The 22,506-nt window shown below is 35.0% G+C and overlaps 2 protein-coding genes across 4 annotated transcripts; both read left to right on the forward strand.

Moving 5' to 3' along the window:
• Positions 1–466: 466 nt before the first annotated feature.
• On the forward strand, positions 467–16,742 carry LOC132804160 (E3 ubiquitin-protein ligase PRT6). 3 transcript variants are annotated; one of them, XM_060818174.1, is made up of 16 exons: positions 467–841; positions 1,640–2,758; positions 3,622–4,832; positions 6,143–8,122; positions 8,503–8,554; positions 8,640–9,273; positions 10,812–11,020; positions 11,097–11,632; positions 11,714–11,818; positions 11,973–12,039; positions 12,210–12,287; positions 14,169–14,237; positions 14,504–14,595; positions 14,695–14,849; positions 16,059–16,121; positions 16,247–16,742. In XM_060818174.1, exons 1-13 carry the CDS (start codon positions 782–784, stop codon positions 14,576–14,578), a joined length of 6,195 nt encoding a protein of 2,064 aa, XP_060674157.1. In that variant the 5' UTR covers positions 467–781; the 3' UTR covers positions 14,579–14,595; positions 14,695–14,849; positions 16,059–16,121; positions 16,247–16,742. The 3 variants fall into 3 exon arrangements, with proteins under 3 accessions (XP_060674157.1, XP_060674158.1, XP_060674156.1); XM_060818175.1 differs by having other exon boundaries at positions 16,080–16,121; XM_060818173.1 differs by lacking the exon at positions 16,059–16,121.
• Positions 16,743–19,175: 2,433 nt separating this feature from the next.
• Positions 19,176–22,463, forward strand: LOC132804161 (RHOMBOID-like protein 4). Its single transcript, XM_060818176.1, has 6 exons — positions 19,176–19,766; positions 19,964–20,127; positions 21,000–21,163; positions 21,252–21,508; positions 21,735–21,861; positions 22,200–22,463. Exons 1-6 carry the CDS (start codon positions 19,444–19,446, stop codon positions 22,320–22,322), a joined length of 1,158 nt encoding a protein of 385 aa, XP_060674159.1. The 5' UTR covers positions 19,176–19,443; the 3' UTR covers positions 22,323–22,463.
• The last annotated feature ends 43 nt before the right edge of the window (positions 22,464–22,506 follow it).

Consider the following 22,506-nt stretch of genomic DNA (forward strand, 5'->3'; position numbering starts at 1 on the left):
GATTTATTTTGTTTTTCCTTTTTGTTTATTATTATTGTTATTATATTACTGTTTTGGGCTAAAACAAGCGAAATTAATTGTGCAGAATATGTTTTGGGCCACGCCATTACAATCTAGATAGAGACCCATAAATCAGCCCAAATCAACAGTCGGATAGAAAAAGTGGCATTTTTTTTTTTTAATTGTTTTTTCCATTATATAGAAAAAAAGCAAACAGGTGGCATTGTGGCTAACTACCCAATAAAACGTGCCAATCGCTATCACATTTTTCTGCCGCCATCTGAATTGCATGGATAAATTATTTAAAAAGAGAAACAATTAACAACAAAAAATAGAAAGAAAAAAATATATGATTTTTTAATTTTAAAAAACCCTATGATTTACACGTAATCATTGAGACTGTCCTAAAATAATATTATATTATAATAATAATTAAATAATAATAATAATAATATTAATTATTCTCTGCGGGTGAGATTCTTCGAGGGCTTGGTGAACCGTCTTAAGCCATTGATGGGGTGAAAAAGAGCGAGGGCGAGAATGGGATTGTTGAGAATTGAGGACTGCCACTGAGGGGTTTCAAAGGAATTTGCAGAACAAGTGTTTTAGGGTTTCGGAGAATTCGAACGAGAGAAAGTCTCTCGTATTCAAAGTTTAATTGAATTCTGGGAGAGCAAAACTGGGGACTGAAGGTTCTCGGTTTAGCCGGTGTTTGTGTTGCGCCGATTGGTGGTTGTCGTCGTTTCGGTACTGCTGTGGTAGCTCTGCTGGTTCCGGAACTATGGATATCGATTCCCCTTCTGAATCTGTTTCCCTAAAGCCCCGTGATCGAATCGTCCGGGTACTCCTTCTGCTTTTAAAACCATGTTCATGTTCTTTAAAATTTTGTTTATCTGTGTAATGGTTTTGTTAAATTTCTCCTGTTGAATTTGTTGTAATGATTTTTTTTTTTCATTTATTTTTATTTAGTAATTTGTTTTGATGGGGTGTTTATTATAAGAAATATGAGAAATCGGATTGCTGTATGTTATACCATTTATTGTTGTTGATTTCGAAAATGGTTTAGGTGAACAGAAATTAATTTCTTGGTGGAATAGTAAATAATGAGAAAAATCAGAAATTGACTCTGGGATGCTGTTACCCTTTTTTTTATATGTCTTTTATAAGTGCACCTAAAATTTTAGCTTAGTTTTCTCTGATCAAACCTCTCTATAGGTGAAACACAATTTTCAATTAATTAACTTTTGGTAGAGAATGTACTTCATAGAAAACATATTCTCCCAAGCAAGCAGAGCATAGGTAATGAATCCAAGTTTTCAATTATTTGGCTTTATTTTGATTGCTTTATTTCCCCCCCGCCCCCTCTTAATGTTATGCTACTAAATGGGTGGTTTTGATTTAAGGTGTCAATTTGCCTGGTTGTCGTATTGTGGAGTTGTATTTTCTTTTAGCATATGTTCTCAAATGAATGTTAATATATTTTATCAATTGAATTTTATTCTTCAATATATGCATCTATTTTATTTATATGATATGCTTTGATAGATTTGATTTTTTTTTTTTTTTAAATTGTTATCTAGAATAAAATTTTTGTTATATGCGGGCAACATCTTATTTTGTCTTTTTCAATTTATACCAGAATATTACTCAACTTGGAGTACCTGGGGAGTTTCTTGATAAGCTTCAGCCTGGTTTGGTTGCTTTTGTTAAGCATAATAAGACCTGGATACCGGAGTTGGTATCAGCTATATTACCTTCTGATGAGGAAGTGGTGGAAGTTCTCCGTGAAGCTAAGCTAGCAGCAGGGTCTAAAAAACCATCAACAGGTCCTACCATGAAACCACGATTTCGTGAAAGCATGGCATGGTTACAATGGTTGATGTTTGAGGATGAACCAATGGTTGTGTTGAGGAACCTTTCCAAATTGAGTGTTGGCCAGCGAGGTGTTTGTGGGGCTGTTTGGGGACATAATGATATAGCATATAGGTGCAGAACGTGTGAGCATGACCCAACATGTGCAATTTGTGTTTCATGTTTTCAGAATGGGAACCACGAGGACCATGACTATTCCATTATTTATACTGGTGGTGGTTGCTGTGACTGCGGAGATGTAACTGCATGGAAACGGGAAGGGTTTTGTTCAAAGCATAAAGGAGCAGAACAGATACAGCCTCTGCCGGAGGAGTATGCAAACTCTGTGGGTCCTGTTCTTAATGAAATATTTCTTTGTTGGAAAAACAAGCTTTCTCTTGCAGAAAAGATCTGTCAGGAAAACCCTAGAGCTAGTGATCGTGTTGCAGAGTTTAAGAAGGTTGCAACTGAGTTAACCTTTGTGGTTGTTGAAATGCTTTTGGAGTTCTGTAAGTACAGTGAGAGTTTACTTAGTTTTATTTCAAAGATGGTTTTCTCATCAGTTGGTTTATTGGATATTCTGGTGAGAGCAGAGAGGTTCTTGAATGATGCTGTCGTTAGAAAACTCCATGAGTTGCTCCTGAAATTGCTGGGAGAGCCTGTTTTCAAGTATGAATTTTCTAAGGCATTTATAAGTTATTATCCAACTGTTGTGACTGAAGTCATAAAGCAATCCACTGACACGGTTTTAAAAAAGTATTCGTTGCTTCCTACATTCTCTGTGCAAATCTTTACGGTGCCAACACTAACCCCTCGTCTTGTGAAGGAAATGAATCTGCTTACTATGCTGTTGAGATGTTTGGGAGATATTTTCAGTTCTTGTGCTGGTGATGATGGTCGTCTACAGGTGATGCATTAATTATCATTTTTTTTCTTGTAACTGTAGATAACATCTTTTGCAAATGCACTTCTTGATATGGCATCTTCATGACTAGTGCAACCAAGTGTGTACACAAAGTGCCATATGTATGTTTACTATATTTTGTTTTAATCTTTTACGAACAGAATTTATGTGATGCTCTTTCTCTTTCTCTTTTTTTTTTTTTTTTTTTTTTTTTTTTTTAAAAAGATTGTTTTTGCAAATCCTGAATTAAGTTGACCACTAGGGTTGTTTATCATCCTGGTAGAATGATCTAAGGTTGCAAGCTCCAAGAAGGGCAGTACAATCGTCAGTGACTTTGTTTTTCCTGCATTGTATTTGGGATGGATATGATCTTATGGGAGTTGCTTTTATAGTCATTCGATGTGTAATAAGAAAGTATGGGCTTGGAACAGTTTCACATAGAAGCTGAAAAAACCACTAAACTTTATAAAAAAACAATTCTTGTTGTTGGCAATGCTTATTGTGCTATTGAGATCTCCTCAACCCTAGTGTTGATCTGATGTCTATAATTTTATTCTAAAACATCGGCTGAGCTATCTGATCCTCGCAACGATCAATTATAGATGAAGCCTTTAAATGAAGCTTTATGATTTGAAAATAATTCTGTTTGCCTTCTTCTTTCATTATTTCATTCTTTTATCTGTCAATCTATCTATCTATCTATCTATTTATATATAAAATATTTCATAATGCATGTTGATTGAAGAGGTGACAGTTTACTATATATCTTGAAATTCTTGTGATATTCACTGTCTCTTAAGTCAATCAGCATTATTTTCTTGTAATTTTCAGTTTTTGATGATTGATGTACAAAATCTTTTTTTTAGGTTGCCAAGTGGGGGAATTTGAATGAGATTACTATTCGTGTGGTTGAAGATATTCGATTTGTTATGAGTCATGCTTTAGTGCCCAAATATATAATCAGGGAGCAGCAAGATATCTTAAGAACCTGGATGAGGCTCTTGAGTTTTGTTCAAGGGATGAACCCTCAAAAGAGAGAAACGGGACTTCATATTGAAGAAGATAATGAGAATATGCATCTGCCTTTCATCTTAGGTCATTCTATTGCCAACATTCATTCTCTTTTGGTGGACGGGGCATTTTTTGTTGCTAACAGTGATGAGACAGAGGATGACATTCTTTTCCTTAGATACTCAAAAGTTGGACGGCTATCCCAAGAAAGTTCTGCATGCAGTGCAATGGGAAGGAGTAGTTTGTTTTCATGTGCACCTAAGATTTCTGAAGATAAATCAGGTGCTGATCCATGTCTTTTGATTCCACCATATGTCACATGGTTAACATATGAGTGCTTGAGGGCAATTGAAAATTGGTTAGGAGTTGATAATACATCTGGGAATGTTCTTGATATATTGTCTCCAAGTTCTAGCAGTATTGCTGGTAGCAATTTTTCGGCCCTGAAGAAAACATTATCTAAGATTAGAAGGGGCAAATACATTTTGGGTAGACTATCAAGTGAAGATCATGGTAGACAATCTTCTTCCCTTGTATATGGTGATTCACAAACATGTGGCCATTTGCAAGATGGTAAAAGTACAGGACAGGAGGGTAACTTGATGGATGTTGGTGAAAGTGATTCATTTAATGATTGCAACCTTGCTGTCAAGGATGATGGTGCAGTGGAAGGAGATTGCACCATGGATGTAGATGGTCTTCGTGTTCTGAGTTTGTCTGATTGGCCAGACATCAAATATGATGTTAGTTTGCAGGATATATCTATTCACATTCCCTTGCATCGGTTACTTTCCTTGCTTCTACAAAAAGCATTGAGAAGATGCTTTGGTGAATCGATGGTTACAGATATTAATGATGGTGCTGGTTCTGCGAGTTCATTGTCACCAGCCTGCACTGATTTCTTTGGACAAATTCTTAGTGGGTGCCACCCTTATGGGTTCTCTTCCTTCATTATGGAGCATCCTTTAAGGATTAGGGTATTTTGTGCTCAGGTTCATTCTGGAATGTGGCGGAAGAATGGGGATGCTGCTTTATTATCTTGTGAGTTGTATCGTACTATTCGCTGGTGAGTAGATTATGCTTGTTTAGTATCTATTTTGTTGTCTTTGTATATGCACAGTTGGATCTGCATACTAGCAACCTAACTTTTTGGTATTGATGGTAAATTAAATGTAGTGTTAAAAGTATGATTGAGGGAGAATGTTTGGTGTTTGTTGTGTTATTTTGTTATACATAATTGAACCGAGTCTCTAATTGTTAGGGCCAAAGCATGGAAAACATATTTTTAGGTAAGGATGAAAAAAATTGAATATTTCCATGGAAATTTCTTCCTTTTATGTTCCTTCATCTCTTGATAGGATTTTTTTTTTTTTTTTGGTGCTTTTATGCTATAATAATGTGCAAAATATTGATTATATCCATTGATTCTTGGTGACATTTTCATCAAATAACAAAGTTCTTTTTATATTTCTTTTTTTTTTTTTAAGGAAATTACAATTAATTTTAATATTTTTAAAAAAAATTTACTATAAATTTCGTGTTATATTTACCTTAAAATTATACTTAAATCATATTATTTATTCCATAAATTAGCCATTGGATTTATCAAATCTAAAAATATTTGGGCTTTTTCATGAAAATGAGAATTAAAAAGGTTTCTTGGATAAAAATTTAATTAGCAAATTTGGGTATCATGTTTGGTAAAATGTGCATACTTCCACCATTAAAGATTTGCATGTCAAATTTGTTATTGGACTCGTGGAATCATACTGATATTGAGAGATTGGTGAAACAAAGAATTTTTACTATTTAATTTTTAAAATTTTCCCTATCCCTTCTGTAGCCATATTAATACCAGAATTAGATGGTTGAATCTTTATAACTAGATGTAAAGCTGTTCATAAAAAATTATTTATTTTATTAAGTTCTTCTGATACCCACATCCTGTATGAATAAAAGATGAGGAATAATTTCCAATCTACCAGTTGTTTTATCTGGAGATTTCCGTGCAAAGTATCTTATGATTTCTAGATGAATTTTGTGAACTATATTTTGTTAAATTATTTTGGTTAGTAATATAATATTTGTTAGCATGCACCCTAGTAAGGAGAAAAATATAATACTAAGCGTATCCTGAAGTTCACCCTGTATTTTCATAAATTGTTTTATTAATTTTTGTCACTATTGATATATTTTTTTATTTTCCGTACCTTGGTACATTCTTTTTCTGTACTGATATATTCTTCCTTGATTTTAGGTTGAGAAGAGAAAGAGTTACGTAGTATTATTGTCGTTATTGTTAATTTTCTTTTTCTTGGGATTATCTGCATTGGTGGTAGTCATATTCAAGGTTCTTTTTGGTGATATATTGTGCAGGTATGAACAGGGTTTGGAGCTTGATCTTTTTCTGCTGCAGTGTGCTGCTGCATTGGCTCCTGCTGATACGTTTGTCTATAGAATTTTAGAACGTTTTGGCCTATCAAACTACCTTTCTCTGAACCTTGAGCGTTCTAGTGAATATGAACCTGTTTTAGTGCAGGAGATGCTCACACTTATTGTACAAATAGTCAAAGAAAGGCGGTTTTGTGGGCTAACTAAGGCTGAAAGTTTAAAAAGGGAGTTAATTTATAAGTTAGCTATTGGAGACACTACTCATAGTCAGTTGGTGAAATCTCTTCCTCGTGACCTCTCCAAGTTTGAGCAGCTGCAGGAAATTTTGAATACCGTTGCTGTATATTCTAATCCATCTGGCTTTAATCAGGGGACATATTCACTACAATGGGCTTATTGGAAAGAGCTGGATTTGTATCATCCTCGTTGGAACTCGAGAGATTTGCAGGTTGCAGAAGAAAGATACTTACGCTTCTGTAGCATTTCTGCATTGACCACTCGGTTACCCAGATGGAGCAAGATATATTCTCCTCTCAAGGGTGTGGCTAGGATTGCTACCTGTAAAGCAGTCATTCAAATTGTCCATGCAGTGCTTTTTTATGCTGTTTTTACTGATGAGTCAACAGAATCACGTGCTCCTGATACTGTTCTTATAACAGCCCTGCACTTGCTCTCATTATCATTGGATATATGTTTTCAGCTGGACAAATCTAGTGATCGGACTTGCTATGATGGGGACTCAATTCCCATGCTAGCTTATGCTGGTGAAAAATTTGAGGAGGGATTAAATTATGGTGCTGGTGAACAAAGTTTGTTGTCCCTTCTTGTATTGTTGATGAGGATGCATAAAAAAGAAAGTTCAGACAACTTTTTGGAAGCAGGAAATTGCAACCTTTCTTCTTTAATTGAAAGTTTGTTGAAGAAGTTTGCAGAGATTGATTCTAGATGTATGACCATAATACAGAAACATGCACCTGAAACGGTTAGTCATCTTTTACAATCCTTTCCCAATGGTGAAACAAATATATCGAGGTCATCTTTCGATAGTGAGAAGCGCAAGGCTAAAGCCCGAGAGAGACAGGCTGCCATATTGGAAAAAATGAGAGCCGATCAATCTAAATTTTTGGCTAGCATTGATTCTTCTGAGGATGATGGTTCAAAATTCGAACAAAAAGAAAATAATCTTGATATTGGAAATGAAGAAAAAGAATCTGATCAAGTTGTTTGCTCTCTTTGCCATGATCCAAATTCTAAAAGTCCTATATCCTTCTTGGTTCTTCTCCAAAAATCCAAGCTTTTGAGTTTTCTTGACAGAGGTCCCCCTTCATGGGAAAATCCTCGCAATTTAGACAAGGTGCATGTCTCAATTGTTACAAACAAGGTGACCAATCAGTCTGAAAGTGGCAATTTGTCTACTGGTGTAGGAGCGGTGTCATCTTCTCAGTTGGCACAGTTGGTTCAGAATGCAGTCACTGAATTTTCCAATCATGGTCAACCAAGGGAAGTTGATGCATTTCTAGAATTTCTCAAGGGCTGGTTCCCTGCATTAAGGAATATTCAAGTGCCATGTTCAACAAACAATGATAGGGAGAAGGATTCATATTTATTTGGGACATTGGAAGAAGATATTTTCTCTTCCGTTCAAGGAGAAATACACAATAAGATGACTCAATTCAGTTCCTTAGAAGATAAGAATTTTTCTACTGCTGGAAAGGGTCAAGCAACTAGCGGAGATGCTGGGTGTATGTTGCTTGGCAAATATATAGCTTCTTTTTCTAGAGAGATGACAGAAAAGCCTTCAGTTTCTGAAAATGTTTGTAATGATAAGGTGCTAGAAGAATCTACTCAGGTTCCAGCTTATGATGGATTTGGTCCAGCAGATTGTGATGGAATTTATCTTTCTTCCTGTGGACATGCCGTGCATCAAGGATGTCTTGATCGATATTTATCATCTTTGAGAGAGAGGTAAGCCCTTACATGGAGAAAAGGTGTTCATATCAATAGTTTTATTCTAGCAAGTTTTATTGTATGTTTCTTCTTTCTTTAACTGAGCTGCACTGTCAGAAGATGCTTTAGTTTTGCTGACACCTTATCTCATCATTGAAAAGTAAAAAATCGATCATAGACCACTTTTAGGTTACTGGCACTACAATCAAATTTCAGTGTTCAGTTGGGCATTTGCCTGTGCCTTTTGGCGGGTTTTCCTATTTTTTGAAGTTTTATGTATATGATGTAATTGACCAGGACATTTAACACATGAAAAAGTTGATGAGTATGTACATTTCTTTAAAATGAATTACTGATATGTTAAAAACCATTAGATTAATTGTTATATGTTTATGCAGATATATCAGGAGGATTGTTTTTGAAGGAGGGCATATTGTAGATCCAGATCAGGTACTTCCATCGTATTAGTCATATATATTTGCTGTTAAAGTGAATTGGTTTTATTTTTTATCTTCTGCATATTTTTTGTTATCAGGGGGAGTTTCTTTGCCCAGTATGTCGTCGACTTGCAAACTCTATTCTGCCTGCGTTACCCGGCGAGTTTCAGAAGGCCCTGAAGCAGCCTATTAGTTTAGGTGCTGGCTTGTCATATGCTGCTTGTCCTTCAGACGTATTAGGTAAAAAAGCTAATTCACTTCTCCTTCAGCAAGGCTTAGCTCTTCTGCAGTCTGTGGCAAATGCAGCTGGAAGGGTTGAAACCCTTAAAGGTTTCCCTCTGCAGAAATCTGAAAGGACATTCCCAAATCTTGAACCTTTGTCACGTACCCTCTCCAAAATGTATTTTCCAAATAGACAGGAGATGTTATTAGGCTCTGCAAGGTTAAGCCACTCAATGCTTATGTGGGACATGCTTAAGTACTCCCTCCTTTCAATGGAAATTGCTGCTCGTTGCGGAAGGACACATATGAAACCAACATATGGGCTTGATGCCTTGTATAAGGAACTTGAATCATCGAGTGGATTTACGCTGTCCTTGTTGCTAAAAATTGTTCAAAGCACACGCAGTAAGAATTCTCTGCATGTGCTTCAGAGGTTTAGAGGTATTCAAAGCTTTGCAGAATCGATTTGCTCTGCAGTTTCTGTAGATCGTGGTGGCCACACAAGTGAAGGTACAGTAGTCAAATTTTCACTGGCATCATGTTGCATGTTTGATTTTATCCATTGCTTTAAGTCTTGTTGTGCCCTTTTTTTTTTTTTTTTTTCCTCCCTCGCTCTACATCTGGAATGTTTTCTTTATATCTTTCTAGTTTGGATTTACATGCAACATGTCACCACGAGTGCTTGCAGCTAATGTAGAGTTTTCGCAAAAAGTTGAAAAAAGAACAGATGTAAGAAATGTTTAGGAAACTTTAGTTATTATAAACACTTGCTTTTGGAGGTGATGAAAATATGTCTTCATATGATGTAAGTGAAAATGGGATGGAGAAAAGATTTGGCTATTTAATACTAGCATTTATTTTTGTGGGACTTTTGTGCATAATCTCTTGGTGAATCATTCCATAGAAGTTCCGGCTAAGTTAATAATATCATTTGAAAGTTCAGTATACCAACATAAAATTTCAACATTCAGCCAACTATTCAAACCTTTTGATGTGAGTCAAAAGTGTGTTTGGGAGGATGGATAGGTGGGACACAATAAAGTGGAAGTGGGAGTGAAGGAATGAAGATGAGCCAGTTGTTTGTTTGGCAGAAAAGATTAGAGGAAGGGGAAAGTGAACCCTTTGGGCCAACCAAATATTATCCTTCCATGAGCGGTCAAAGTGAATTGGGGAGGGAGTGAGATCTTTAATTAGTTTGTTAAATTGCTTTTTATTTGTTTTTCTTAAAATAAGGGTATGATTGAAAAATTCATGTTCCATTTTATTCCTTGATTCTTTTTCTCCCTTCCTGCCGGACAGCACAAGGGATAATTACTCTCCATATTTTGTTTCTATCCTCTTTTATTCTTTCAGTTCATCCCTATTTTCTCGTCCAACCAGTCAATTTCTTTGTGCCTTACAGGTTTAGTTATGTATTTGCATTTTCCAACCTCATGATTGATATCATTGATCTAGCTAGTTAAAGCCGTTAGGGAGGTGATTAAATTTTGAATCAAGTCTATGAAATACACTTAACACTTCCCTGCACACATTGGCTCATCCAATAATATAATAGGAAGTTACAATGAAGAAAAATAATAATAACATGATAGAAAGTGTGTCTAACGCATTTAAGACGGAAAATTATCAAAAGTGAAATCCAGTATGATTTAAAGCTGATAACTGGATGTAATTTAGATCTTCTATGTGTAGAATAATAATATAGTAGAAACAGGAGAAGTCATGATTTGAAAACTTGATAGCTTGGTTCTGACCATATAAGTCACCACCAATTCTAAAGGTTATTTGACAGCCTACACACACGTGGACGAGTGTTCTTCTGTTGTGTGGACTGTGGACTTGGTATAAACAGTTGGGTCCCCTTCCTACCTGCTTAGGCTTTTGGGATTGATGGTTGCCATGATATATTCATAATATATGTGGTTGTGAACATGATTCATTTGCTGGGAACCGATTGCACTTTTGTGATGCTGGCAGTTGTTTTTGGATTGCATTCTTTTACATTATATCAATATACCGATTGATAATCATCAATTTTATGTTTGTAGGTAATATGCTATGTATCTTAAAGAATATTGACATGGAAGTTTCATATCCTGATATTCAATTTTGGAATCGGGCTTCTGATCCTATCCTTGCCCATGACCCTTTTTCATCCCTGATGTGGGTTCTTTTTTGTCTTCCATACCCGTTCTTATCATGTGAGGACTCCCTGTTATATCTTGTGCACCTCTTCTATGCTGTTACAGTAGTTCAGGTGTGTTACCTGTAATCCCTTATTGGTAATTCTTTTTTTGGCTGATTCATATCCTAATCCAAGATGTTGATTGCAGGCAATAATTACATATTGTGGGAAATATCAATGCAACATAAGTGAATTAGGTCTTGATGATTGTTTGATTACTGACATATCCAAACTTACCGAAAAGTCAGGCTGTATTCGGGAATATTTCTTTTCAAACCATATTGGCCATTCTGGTAATATCAAGAACACAATTCGTAGCTTGAGTTTTCCTTATTTGCGGAGATGTGCATTGCTCTTTAAAATGTTGAACTCTTCTGCACGAGTGCCATTTTGTGAGGGGGACAGTGTGTTGGATAGATCTCATGCCATCCATGACATGACGGACAACACTGACAGTGCACAGGCAGAGATCAATGAAATTGAACGGCTAGAGGACATGTTCAAGGTTCCATCACTAGATTTTGTTCTTAAGGATGAATTACTGCATTCACTAGCTGTGAATTGGTTCAATCATTTGTGTAAGGAGTTTGAAGTGAATGGATTAAGAAGCAGCATGCACTGCAACCCTGCAGCTCCATTTCGGTTAATGCATCTGCCTCGGCTTTACCAGGATCTCTTGCAGAGGTTGTTTAATTGCTCATTTTAGGTTTATATATACAAAGTTACCTTGAAATTTAACTTGTTCGCTAAAGATGTGCTTTTCAGGTATATTAAACAACGTTGTTCTGACTGCAAATCTGTTCTGGATGAACCTGCCTTGTGCTTGCTTTGTGGTAGATTATGCTCTCCAAGCTGGAAGTCCTGTTGCAGGTTTATGTTCCACCCACCCCCTTCATTATTATTATTAGTGCTTCCCTCTTCCAAAAAGCTATTTAGTTTTCAAATGCTTAGATTTTCATACACACATGCTTTTTCTTTTATGTTTTCTTAAATTCAGTTATTTTTGTTGTTTCTAAACCTTAAGGGAAAGTGGATGTCAAACTCATGCAATGGCCTGTGGTGCTGGTACTGGAGTATTTCTTTTGATTAAGGTGTGCTCTATAATTATCTATTATTTAATCTTATTTGTCAAAGCTATTTATTTTTTTATTTTTTTATTTTCTCTTTTCTTTCTCTCCTTTGGTTGGTATTTTTTGCAAGTCAGTTTACCTTGGGCTTGTTGTATTTATACGAGGATGACCTCTTTTCTTTGTTATGATAGAGAACAACAATCCTGCTACAAAGATCCGCACGTCAGGCTCCCTGGCCATCACCTTACTTGGATGCTTTTGGTGAAGAGGTACATAGATTTTTATTTATATAGAAATTTCTGATATAGTAATGCATTCTCAAATTTCCTTCTATCCTCTTTCCTTGTAATTATTCTAGTTAAATCATGCTTCTTGAAAAAACCTTACTTAAACCATTTTCCTGTAGTTCGTTTGTGTCATCGTTAATCTCAAAACAGAGCCTCTTTTTGTAATTTCTTATGAAGGTGTCACTGGGTGCTTCCTTCTGAAGGCCCAAGGAGTTTGAGCTAGATATCTGTATTGCAAGAGGGAAGAAGTCCTGTCATTTCATCTTTATTTCCAGAAAGTCTGATTGTTTTTAGTGTGTACATTGAGTGGGTCATTTCAGTTTATCTCTACGTTAGTGTTAATGCAGAGAGCAGTTATTGGAATATGGTTGTGTTTTTTCTGGGCTGTGAGTTGATCGTTTATGGAGATCTTGCTCAGATGTATAGCATAAGTAGTGCCAAATTGAGTCTGATATGAAATACAATTGTCTTATACTCCTTCCTGTTATCTGTTATTTAATGTTTTGGTGCCTATATTTTGTGTGATTTGGTCATCACTTGTTTTGTTGCCCTTTGTTCTTTGGATTTTCAATTTGTTGCTCTTTGTTTTTTTTTTTTTTTCTCCCAACACCACCCCCCCACCCCAACTTCCACCCCCACCCCCCCCCCCCCCCCCTCCCTCCTCCTCCTCCTCCTCCTCCTCCTCCTCCTCCTCCTCTCCTCTCCCTCTCTCTCACTTGAATCCCTACTTCATATGGCCAATTGAAGTTTAATTAATTGAGGTTATCTTAATGGTACTTTTGTCTTCATGTTAAAATATTTGAACACAAGACCAGATTGACAATTAGAGTCTGTACGATGAATCTTTAAAGCTTAAGCTGGTAGGAAGTGCATGATGAAAGATTTAACAGCGATTTATGGGATCCTTTGCTCCTTAGTTTGTCTATGCGAGCATGGTTTAAGTGGGGATTTCAACTCATGAGGAAAGAGAATGGAGTTGACTAATTTTGATTTTGTATAGGCAGAGGATATCCTAAAAAGTAAATACAATTAAAGACTAACCATTTTGAAAATTTGGGCTCTGGATGTACTCTATATCCTTGGCTCGTTCTTCCTCTTTATATGGTAACACAGTTGTACATGATTAGTATTGAAACTAGGATGTGCTCATTTTGGGTAAAAGGAGGGATTGAGTTTGCTATTGCATTTTAGTGCATGCTTGTTGTGCATTGTACGCATTTCAGAGTCTTGCTATTACTTTCCCCCATGAATAACGAGTTAAAAGTGGGCCAGAAGTGTGGTTATGTACTTTTGGAAGACAGAAGTGTTACAGAGGACATAGGATTTGTTGGTAATTGCACTGGATTAGATTTGTGGATTTTTCTTTTTATTTATTTATTTTTTGCCCCTTCTTTCCTCTTCAAGCACTGTGGATGGGACAGGTATGCCTTCCCCATCCTTCTCATTTGTTCCAAATTCTTGCTTGCATTCCCATTCCAAGAGGTGGGAAGGCTTCTGAACCCTGGCACAGAAAGGCTTTTTTATGGCCATCTCGTGTTCTTCTGCATTTAACTTTAGAAATGCTGATTGTTGAAACACACACACGATATGATATGTATAATTTTATATTGCCAAAATATACAGTTTCTGCAATATTGTAGATTTTACGGTTTGTTGTATAATTCCTTGCCCACCACAGGAAGGGAACTTTTTTCCTCTTACCCATTGCACCCTCAAAATTTTCTCATACCATACCTGCCTTATTAGGGGCAGGACCTGGAAAGAACCCAAACTTATGGGGGTGTGACCATCCATGCCCTTTTCAATCTTCCTGCTGTGTTTTTTTCATTCTGGTATTTTATCATTTTATTTTCTCATTTGCAGGATGTTGAGATGCATAGAGGAAAGCCTTTGTACTTGAATGAAGAACGTTATGCGGCTTTAACTAATATGGTGATGAAAGAACCCCTCTGTTTTCTCTCTCCCTTCCTCCTTTTTTTAATATATGATTATTATTATTATTATTTTTAATGTTTATAATAGTGTAGTTAACACTATCATTAGATCGTTAAGATGATTTAAGGAGAGTTTTACTTACTACAAACTAAAAAGTTTGTTTACTGAGAAAAAGAGATTGTTAGATATACTTTTGATATGAAACTAACATTTGATTTTCTTCGATGTTATCTTATGTTGGTTATATATATTTTGTGTGACAGGTGGCGTCTCATGGTCTTGACCGAAGTTCCAAGGTTCTTGGGCAAACTACTATTGGTTCTTTTTTCATGGTTTAGTCTGAACTTTATGCGAGGTAATAATTAACATAATTGTTAATTCTGTTCTGTCATTCTTGATCCTAGACATATTATAGTTTCTTATTGATGTTGGATGATTTATTTTGATTTGTCAGGCAGTGAAGTACCTTGAAATCTGTTGATGAGGAGGAGACTTCACAAAGGAATGTTTGGTAACTATTAACATTGTCAAACATTCCATATTTCCATCTGTTGGTAAATTGAGGATCTTGGGTTGGCATGTGCATGCGAGGTTGTACAGTTCATTGAGGTCAGTTTTCTGGAATTGTACTTTTGTGTAATTGTGCTCTTAGATATTTCTTTTAGGTGATATATACATTGCCCGTATAAAATATCTTAGAGAGAGAGAGAGAGAGAGAGAGAGAGAGAGAGAAGTGGTACGTGGATATATACACTGGAGAGGATGGGAAAGAGACTAGTAATTTATATCCGCACCCACAACATGACTGCTAAGAGTAATAGAGATAGGGATGGTGTTTTATAGAATGATCTAACGGCTAGAAGTAGTTTTTAATTTAATGAGGAGGAAAAGTTTATTAATCTCCTCTAGAGTTTTGCTTAGTTATAGGAAAAATCCAATCTGAAATGTTCTCCTACCCTTATTCAGTATTTTTACTAGTTGGAACCAGTTGCAGCTAGCAATAAGTTAGCCAGTTGATGAATTTTTCAAACAATGCGGGGCCAATTGATAGTTTTTGAAATCAGTGATTGCTTTGTGGAATTATAACAATTCTTGGAGAAATTAGTGAAACCCTCCTGCCATTATATTATGGTCTATGGTTTAGGCAGAAAAGATTAGGCTGTCCGACAAACCCAAAGAAGTTAAAGACAGTTAAAAATTATGTTTTAAGTTCTTGGCCCACAACTAGTATAAAAGAGCAAACTAGGCTATAAAACCTATGCCCAAAAAGAACTAAGCTGTAATACCTATTTGTTAAATCTTTTTGCAACCTGTTGGTTGGGTTTAGGACTGTTAAGGAGGAGAAGCAATCAAAGTAAAGTAAACTATAGTATTATTGTATGTTAAGTTGCCATCAACTAAAAATTAAACTTTAGGAAGAAGTGAGCCAACTATGTATTTGTATTTCAACACAACACAAAATATATTTAGACGCCTGAAAGCTCTCATTCACTTGAAAGTCTGCAGGATAACTACAAACAAATTTTGATCTTACATGTTTGGTACAATAAATTAACAGAATGGGGGGTCGCTAAGACCTGAATACAAAACCAAACCAAACTGATGACTGTGCTCTGTTTCCTTGTTAAGTCACCATCAATTTTAAAAGCTTGAGCTCTAACTTATATATTAAGCCATTCTGCTGGGCAGAACTCCTTAGTTTATTGTAATTCTGTGGTGCTGGTGGCTGGTGTAGCATTAATTCCTTTGTACCCTAGTTTTAAAATTTGGAATTTTTTCAACTTCATCCTGCCTTACGTTTGATGTTGGTGCTTAAAGATTACCATTATGTGCCTGAAGGAATAGGGATGGAAACAAAAACTGTGCTATCCTTGCGTCTAGGTTTGTCTTGTATTTACTTAAGATTGTATAGCATTACACGATATTGTTTCTACAGTATACTGTAATTTGATTTAATACTCCTTTTATGACCTGCAAATCTGATCCTGTTATACCTGTATTGACAGATACTTGGGGATTCTCCTCTCTACAAAAGTTGAACTTCGCTCCTTCAGAAGTTTTAGACAGGTTCTCTTGCTTTAATGGTTGTACAGTTTTATGGTGCCTGAAAGCTTAGCTACAATTGTGTTCCGCTATCCTTCAAAAGGAAGGTGGAGTCTTGCATCAAATGGTTGTACATAAAAACCAAAACCTCAGCAAGCTTTGAGATGCTTCTTTTTAATGTTAAGAATTGTTTGGCATTTCTTGCTCCTTTTGTTTCTTTTGACTTCTAGTTGAGCATGAAAGAACAAGCACTCTCTTCCTTGTATTTGAGTTTTTCTTCTTTTTTCTGGGGATTGGGGAGGGGACGTGAAGGGAGAAGGGAGAAGGGCCTAGGGCTTTGAATTAGAATAATTGCATTTCCATATCTACCAAGTGGTTTTGGTGTGCTTGAGTGCTTGTTTAAACTGATGTATATCATTCTTTCTAGCTTCAAGCTCTTTCTTTCTTTTTTTCCCTCTCTCTCTCTCTCTCTCTCTCTCTCTCTTTTAAGAATCATAATAGTAATAATAATAAATTGTGTCCAAAGACATGTATCATGTTGTATATAAAATAGTTACTAGTTATTTTAATACAATCTAACCGTGGCCTGTTCATGATCTCCGGGTTGGGTTTTGTAGCAGCCACCTATTTGTTGATTCTAAACTTTGAAATCCTTCGAATCTTCTACATATAAATATCCCTTTTGTAGCCACCTAATGGAAGTGAAAATCATTAAATGTGTTTCAAAAATGTTCTTTTAAAAGAAAAGAGTATGTACTCTTTCAAACCAGCGAGTTCGATCCAATCCGGCGGACTTTAGAGCCAGAAATGCATACATTCACTCTTTCAAACCAGCTAGTTCGATCCAATCCAGCTGACTTAAAGAGTTCCAACCTATTGTAGGATTCTAAGAGCAAATTCGCCGTAAAGAGGTGACTCATTGTCTCTATGCTATTGTCTTCTCCCTCTATTCCTCCTTAGAAACAAATAACCTACTCCATCTTCCACGATCTCACTCCATGCATTTGTTTCTGTCGTTCATCACTCTTTTGCCAGAACTTACTCTAAAAAATTAGACATATTTTTCTATTTCTTATATTTTCCAAAAGGACTAGATATTCTTTGCAAAAAAAACATTTTAAATAGTTCATTCGCGTAAAGTTTAATAATAAATGTTCAACACATGTTGCACCATATCAGCAATGAGGAAGTCGAATATCTATTTCATTTTCATATCAATCAGAAAAAATGGAATGGGAGGTGGGTTTTGTTGGGGTTGGTCCAACTTCCTACAAAATAAATGTGTAATGTATTACTCGGTTGTTTTTTGATAAATTGGGAAAGGGAAATTTATAAATTGGGTCATTGAAAATTGAGAATTTTTCAACCATGTTAGGTAGGGTAGTTGATCACCAACATCATCAGCAGGTTTATTTTATCAAACTAAATTTGATAGAACAGATATATGTACCATTATGCCCTTTAACTTGTTTATTATTTTTTCTAAATGTTTGGTCCTATTTGAAAATAAAAAAGATGAAAATAAAAATGAAAAAAGAAAAAATCACCTGCAAGTTTTGTCTGCACGCTAGGACTTGGTAGATTCATGCCTCACGTTCTTTAAAATCCAATCGCAAGAATGAGAAATTCTCAATGGAGAATATGACATAAATGTATATAATAATATAGGATTTTAATAATGAAATATTACATACGTAATTTAAAAATTCACGTTATCAGTATCCTGTGGCCTTTTTTTTTAAAAAAAAAATTTAAAAAAAATTGCATGATTGATTGGCAACTTAATTTGTCAAAAGATTCCTCTAAAAAAAATGTCAAAAAAATTCATAGATGGAATGGTTTTGAGTTTTTAATCATAAACCAGTATTCTTCTTTTAAAAAAATAAAATAAAATTTTCAAAGTAATAAACAAATTTTAGTCAAATAAAATTGGCAATGCCTTTTATTGATTAGACTTTGAAAACAATATAGGTGTCATTGAAAATATATATATATATATATATATATCATAAAAGAAAGGGTTGCCTTGCAAAAAAAAAAAAAATTATATAAAAATTTTACGAAAGTCACAAAATGGATGAAGACGGAAAATGAATCTGGCGTGTTCAATATGAAGGAGACCTTTTTTTTTTTTTTTTTTTTTCCTTTTTTCCTTTTTCTCTTTTGGGGTTAATAAACAAAGGAGTCCAACGGAATTAATTAGAAATTACTTGTAGAACATACACATTGTTGTAATTAAACCACTCCTATACTTTCTTTCCTTTTTTCTTTTTTCTTTTTTTGACAAATACTTCTTTCTACTTGATATTCAAATTACATAGCGTAAGTAATATATATGTATATTTTTTTGAAACCGCGTGAGTTTCTGGTTCATGAAATTATGATTTTTTTTTATTTTTTATTTTTTGGGTATGGTCCTGTATAATATCTCATCTTCCATGTTATTATGTAGATGCAAAAAATAAAATAAAATAAAATAAAATCTTAACTACCCCGACCAAAGTTCTGTTCATTTTTATGAAACTAATCAAAATAAAATTTACCCAAAAAATTTTATTTTAATTCTTAAAGAAAATAATTTAGGACAAGATGCTATTATTCTTCTTTAAAATTCAATCTTTTAATTTTATTCAATTGTAATATCAATAAAGACATTCAATATAACAATCATAATTAATTAGTTTATCTCCGATGTCCAAAAGGCATATTTAATGAGAGGTTTAATTGCCTCAATTTAACATCCCTTTTTGTCAATTTAACATTATGTATATACATACAAAAATAAACAAAAAAATATTACAAAAAAATAATAACAATAAATAAATAAATCAATTTAACTGTACAAAGGAAATATATACATATATATATAAAAAAAACTTGTCGGCGGCGCCACCTATCGACAAAAAGAAGCAGTTGTAGTTCGCTGCAAGCAGCTCAATGGGTGAACGTTGACAAAGACAGCCTTGTTTTTTTGACTTCGTAAAAACATTTTCTCGGCTTTTCCCTGTCTTCCCCATTTTCTTTCATATTCTGCGAGTCTAAGAGCTTTATTTTTTTCCTGTTAGCCAAACACTCTTTTTGTTTCTTCATAGTCGATTTGGTTTGTTTTTAAACCCATTTTTTCGTTGCTCAAAATATTCAAATATTCAATCCAATCAAAATGTCCGGAAACCAACCATCGGAGATCCAAATCAGGGTCAATTCCCGGAAAGGAAATAACTTGGTCCACCCAGTAGAGGTTGAGACTCAGACACCTCCATTATCGTCTCCCGGTCAGACCGCTTACAGAGAAATCAAGCATTTTAAGAAGTGGGTTCCATGGCTAATTCCTCTATTTGTCATTGCCAATGTTATTATGTTTATCATCACCATGTATGTGAATGATTGCCCCAAGAATTCTGAATCCTGTATTGCTGATTTCTTGGGTAGGTTCTCTTTCCAGCCTTTGAAAGAGAACCCTCTTCTTGGACCTTCATCGCATACGTAAGTTTAGAACACATTTGATCATGATTTCAAGCCCTTTTATCTTTATGTTTAAATGGGTTTTTATTTATTATTATTATTTTTTTTTTATGATGTTAAAGATTAGCTTCAATGATGATCTATCTGAGAGTGAAACATTTTTGCTTTTCAGCTGTTTGTTTTATTTAAGCAGCTTGTGCGTGTTTATTGCTTTTCAGGCTACAGAAAATGGGGGCTCTTGATGTGAAAAAAGTGGTAGATGGTGATCAGGGATGGCGGCTCATCACTTGTAATTGGTTACACGGAGGGGTTTTCCATATATTGGCTAATATGTTGAGTCTTTTAGTCATTGGGATCCGGCTTGAGCAAGAATTTGGTTTTGGTAAGTATGTTAGGAATTAGTTTTGACTCTGTTTCTTAGAGTATTTTGTGAAGATTGTGATTCTTTATATCACCAAGACTAAAATGATTTTAGATGAATTTATTGTGCATATTTTGATGCTTTAGTGGTATATAACAGTTAGAAACAAGATTTTACTTGCCTTAAATGTAGGCTTTTGACTTTCTTGTTGTTAATCAATTAAACTGATGGAAATCAACACCTAGTTAATTACTTGTATTTAAATTCTTATTTAAACCTATGCAACCTAAAAAGTTTGAGCTCCAGAAATGATCGAATAATATATGCTAGCCTGTGACAGTCAGTATCTTTGCTAGTAATGACTAATTACAAAGGCTTGTAATTGCTGGCAAGATTTGAAAATTTCCTGTCGAATTTCTTCTTTTACATGTCAAGTTAGAGTGACTAATACACAGGATTATAACCAGAGTAGGTTCAATTATGATTAACATGATGCTTGATGGAACATCTAGTTTTTGATTTTTGATTGTTGGCCATCTGAACGATGCAGATGGTAAAGGCTTGTAGGATATCTCAAGTTACAAGTGCTTTTGCTTCATTGTTTGTGAAAAGCACTGACAGACAATTGTCTGGATTTTGTTTTACTAGGTTCTGGCAAATGTCTTAATAAGTTGTTGTCATTGATCTAAAATTATGATGATTTAGAATCCATGGCATTGTTTTGAGTTGGACTTTGACACATGGGGTTTTTCGTTTGGCCATGTATCATTTGGTAGGTCTAAGTATAGCATACCAAACTGTTTGCTAGACATGCTTCTTTTGTTTTCTATTCACCATGAGAAAATGCTTCTTTTGTTTCTTACAATGCTAAACATAATCCATTTGTATTGCAGTCAGGATTGGGTTGCTTTACGTCATCTCTGGATTTGGTGGGAGTTTGTTATCTGCTCTTTTTATCCAGTCAAACATATCTGTCGGTGCTTCTGGTGCACTTTTTGGGTTACTGGGAGGAATGCTTTCTGAACTCATCACCAATTGGACAATTTACACTAGTAAGGTAAACATGCTAATGATTCCAATTCAAATATTGAAAACAATAAAATAATTGAGACACTCAAGGCCATATTATGGTTATGCACTTTCAGTTGGCAGCATTTGTTACCCTTGTGATCATCATAGCTATTAACTTGGCTGTGGGAATACTCCCACATGTGGACAACTTTGCTCATATCGGAGGATTTCTTTCGGGTTTCTTGCTTGGATTTGTGTTTCTGATCCGCCCACAGTTTGGATGGGTTAGACAAAGATATACTCCTTCAGGAGATTTACCTTCCCCTAAACGTAAATTCAAGATGTATCAATGCATATTATGGATCATTTCTCTTATTCTATTAGTTGTTGGGTAAGCTCTGAATCTGTCTTTCTCTTTTACTTACTTCCTCTATGTTACTAGATTGCATTTGGAAAAGCACAGGTACAAATATAAATTAGGAGACAAGAAATGTTGACCAATAACTTTAACTAATTTTTTATTCAGTGAAGTATTCCGTTTTATACCAACAATATGAAGTGAAAAAACATTTGAGTGAATAAGCTATATTAAATTGCTAATTACTAAACTTGAATAGGTTGACTCTTGGCCTGGTCTTGATTCTCCGGGGAGTTGATGCAAATGATCATTGTTCTTGGTGTCATTATCTGTCTTGTGTCCCTACTTCAAGCTGGAGCTGCAATACTGAGCCTGCATACTGTGTGGTAAGCAATGCTGAACACCGCTTATTCCCATCTTTATAACCAAGCGAAGGAGCTTTAATCATCTAGAAAAATTGTCTTTTGGTTTATGAAACCGGAAAATTAGTTTACATTTCATTGCCAAACAAAGGCTAAAATGTCACAAAGTAAACTTCTCAAGAACAAAGAGGAAATAGAAAATAGAAACAACAGAATATAATGTCATCTATAACATCTTCAAAACTAGAAAGAAAAGTGGGAATTTTAATGCTTTTAGCTCTTCCATCCTGTTAAAGTTCTTAGTCAGGTGGTACAGATTTAAAACAACACACATAGCTCATGACAATTATGGTATTTTGCAGTCGAACCAGATTGGTAACCAGTTGGATTTAACATGCTCGAGCAACAATAAAACCTCCACGTATATGATACCGGATCCAAGCACTTCCCGGATCCAGAGCCTGTGTACACAGCTATGCAGTTAATTAGATTTATTTATTTATGCGACATATTTGTGAGTTTGTTACTATGTAATTTATTGCCTTTTTTTTTTTTTTTTTATTTGAGATAGTTGTAGATTATTTTGCTATGCTAATTTTTATTTGCACCTTTCATTTTTCCTTGTATATTTTTAATCTTCTTTGTTTTTATCCGTAAAATGTCATTCAG

Source organism: Ziziphus jujuba, chromosome 6 (assembly GCF_031755915.1).
Source record: "Ziziphus jujuba cultivar Dongzao chromosome 6, ASM3175591v1".
In the NCBI taxonomy this organism is placed as follows: domain Eukaryota; kingdom Viridiplantae; phylum Streptophyta; class Magnoliopsida; order Rosales; family Rhamnaceae; genus Ziziphus; species Ziziphus jujuba.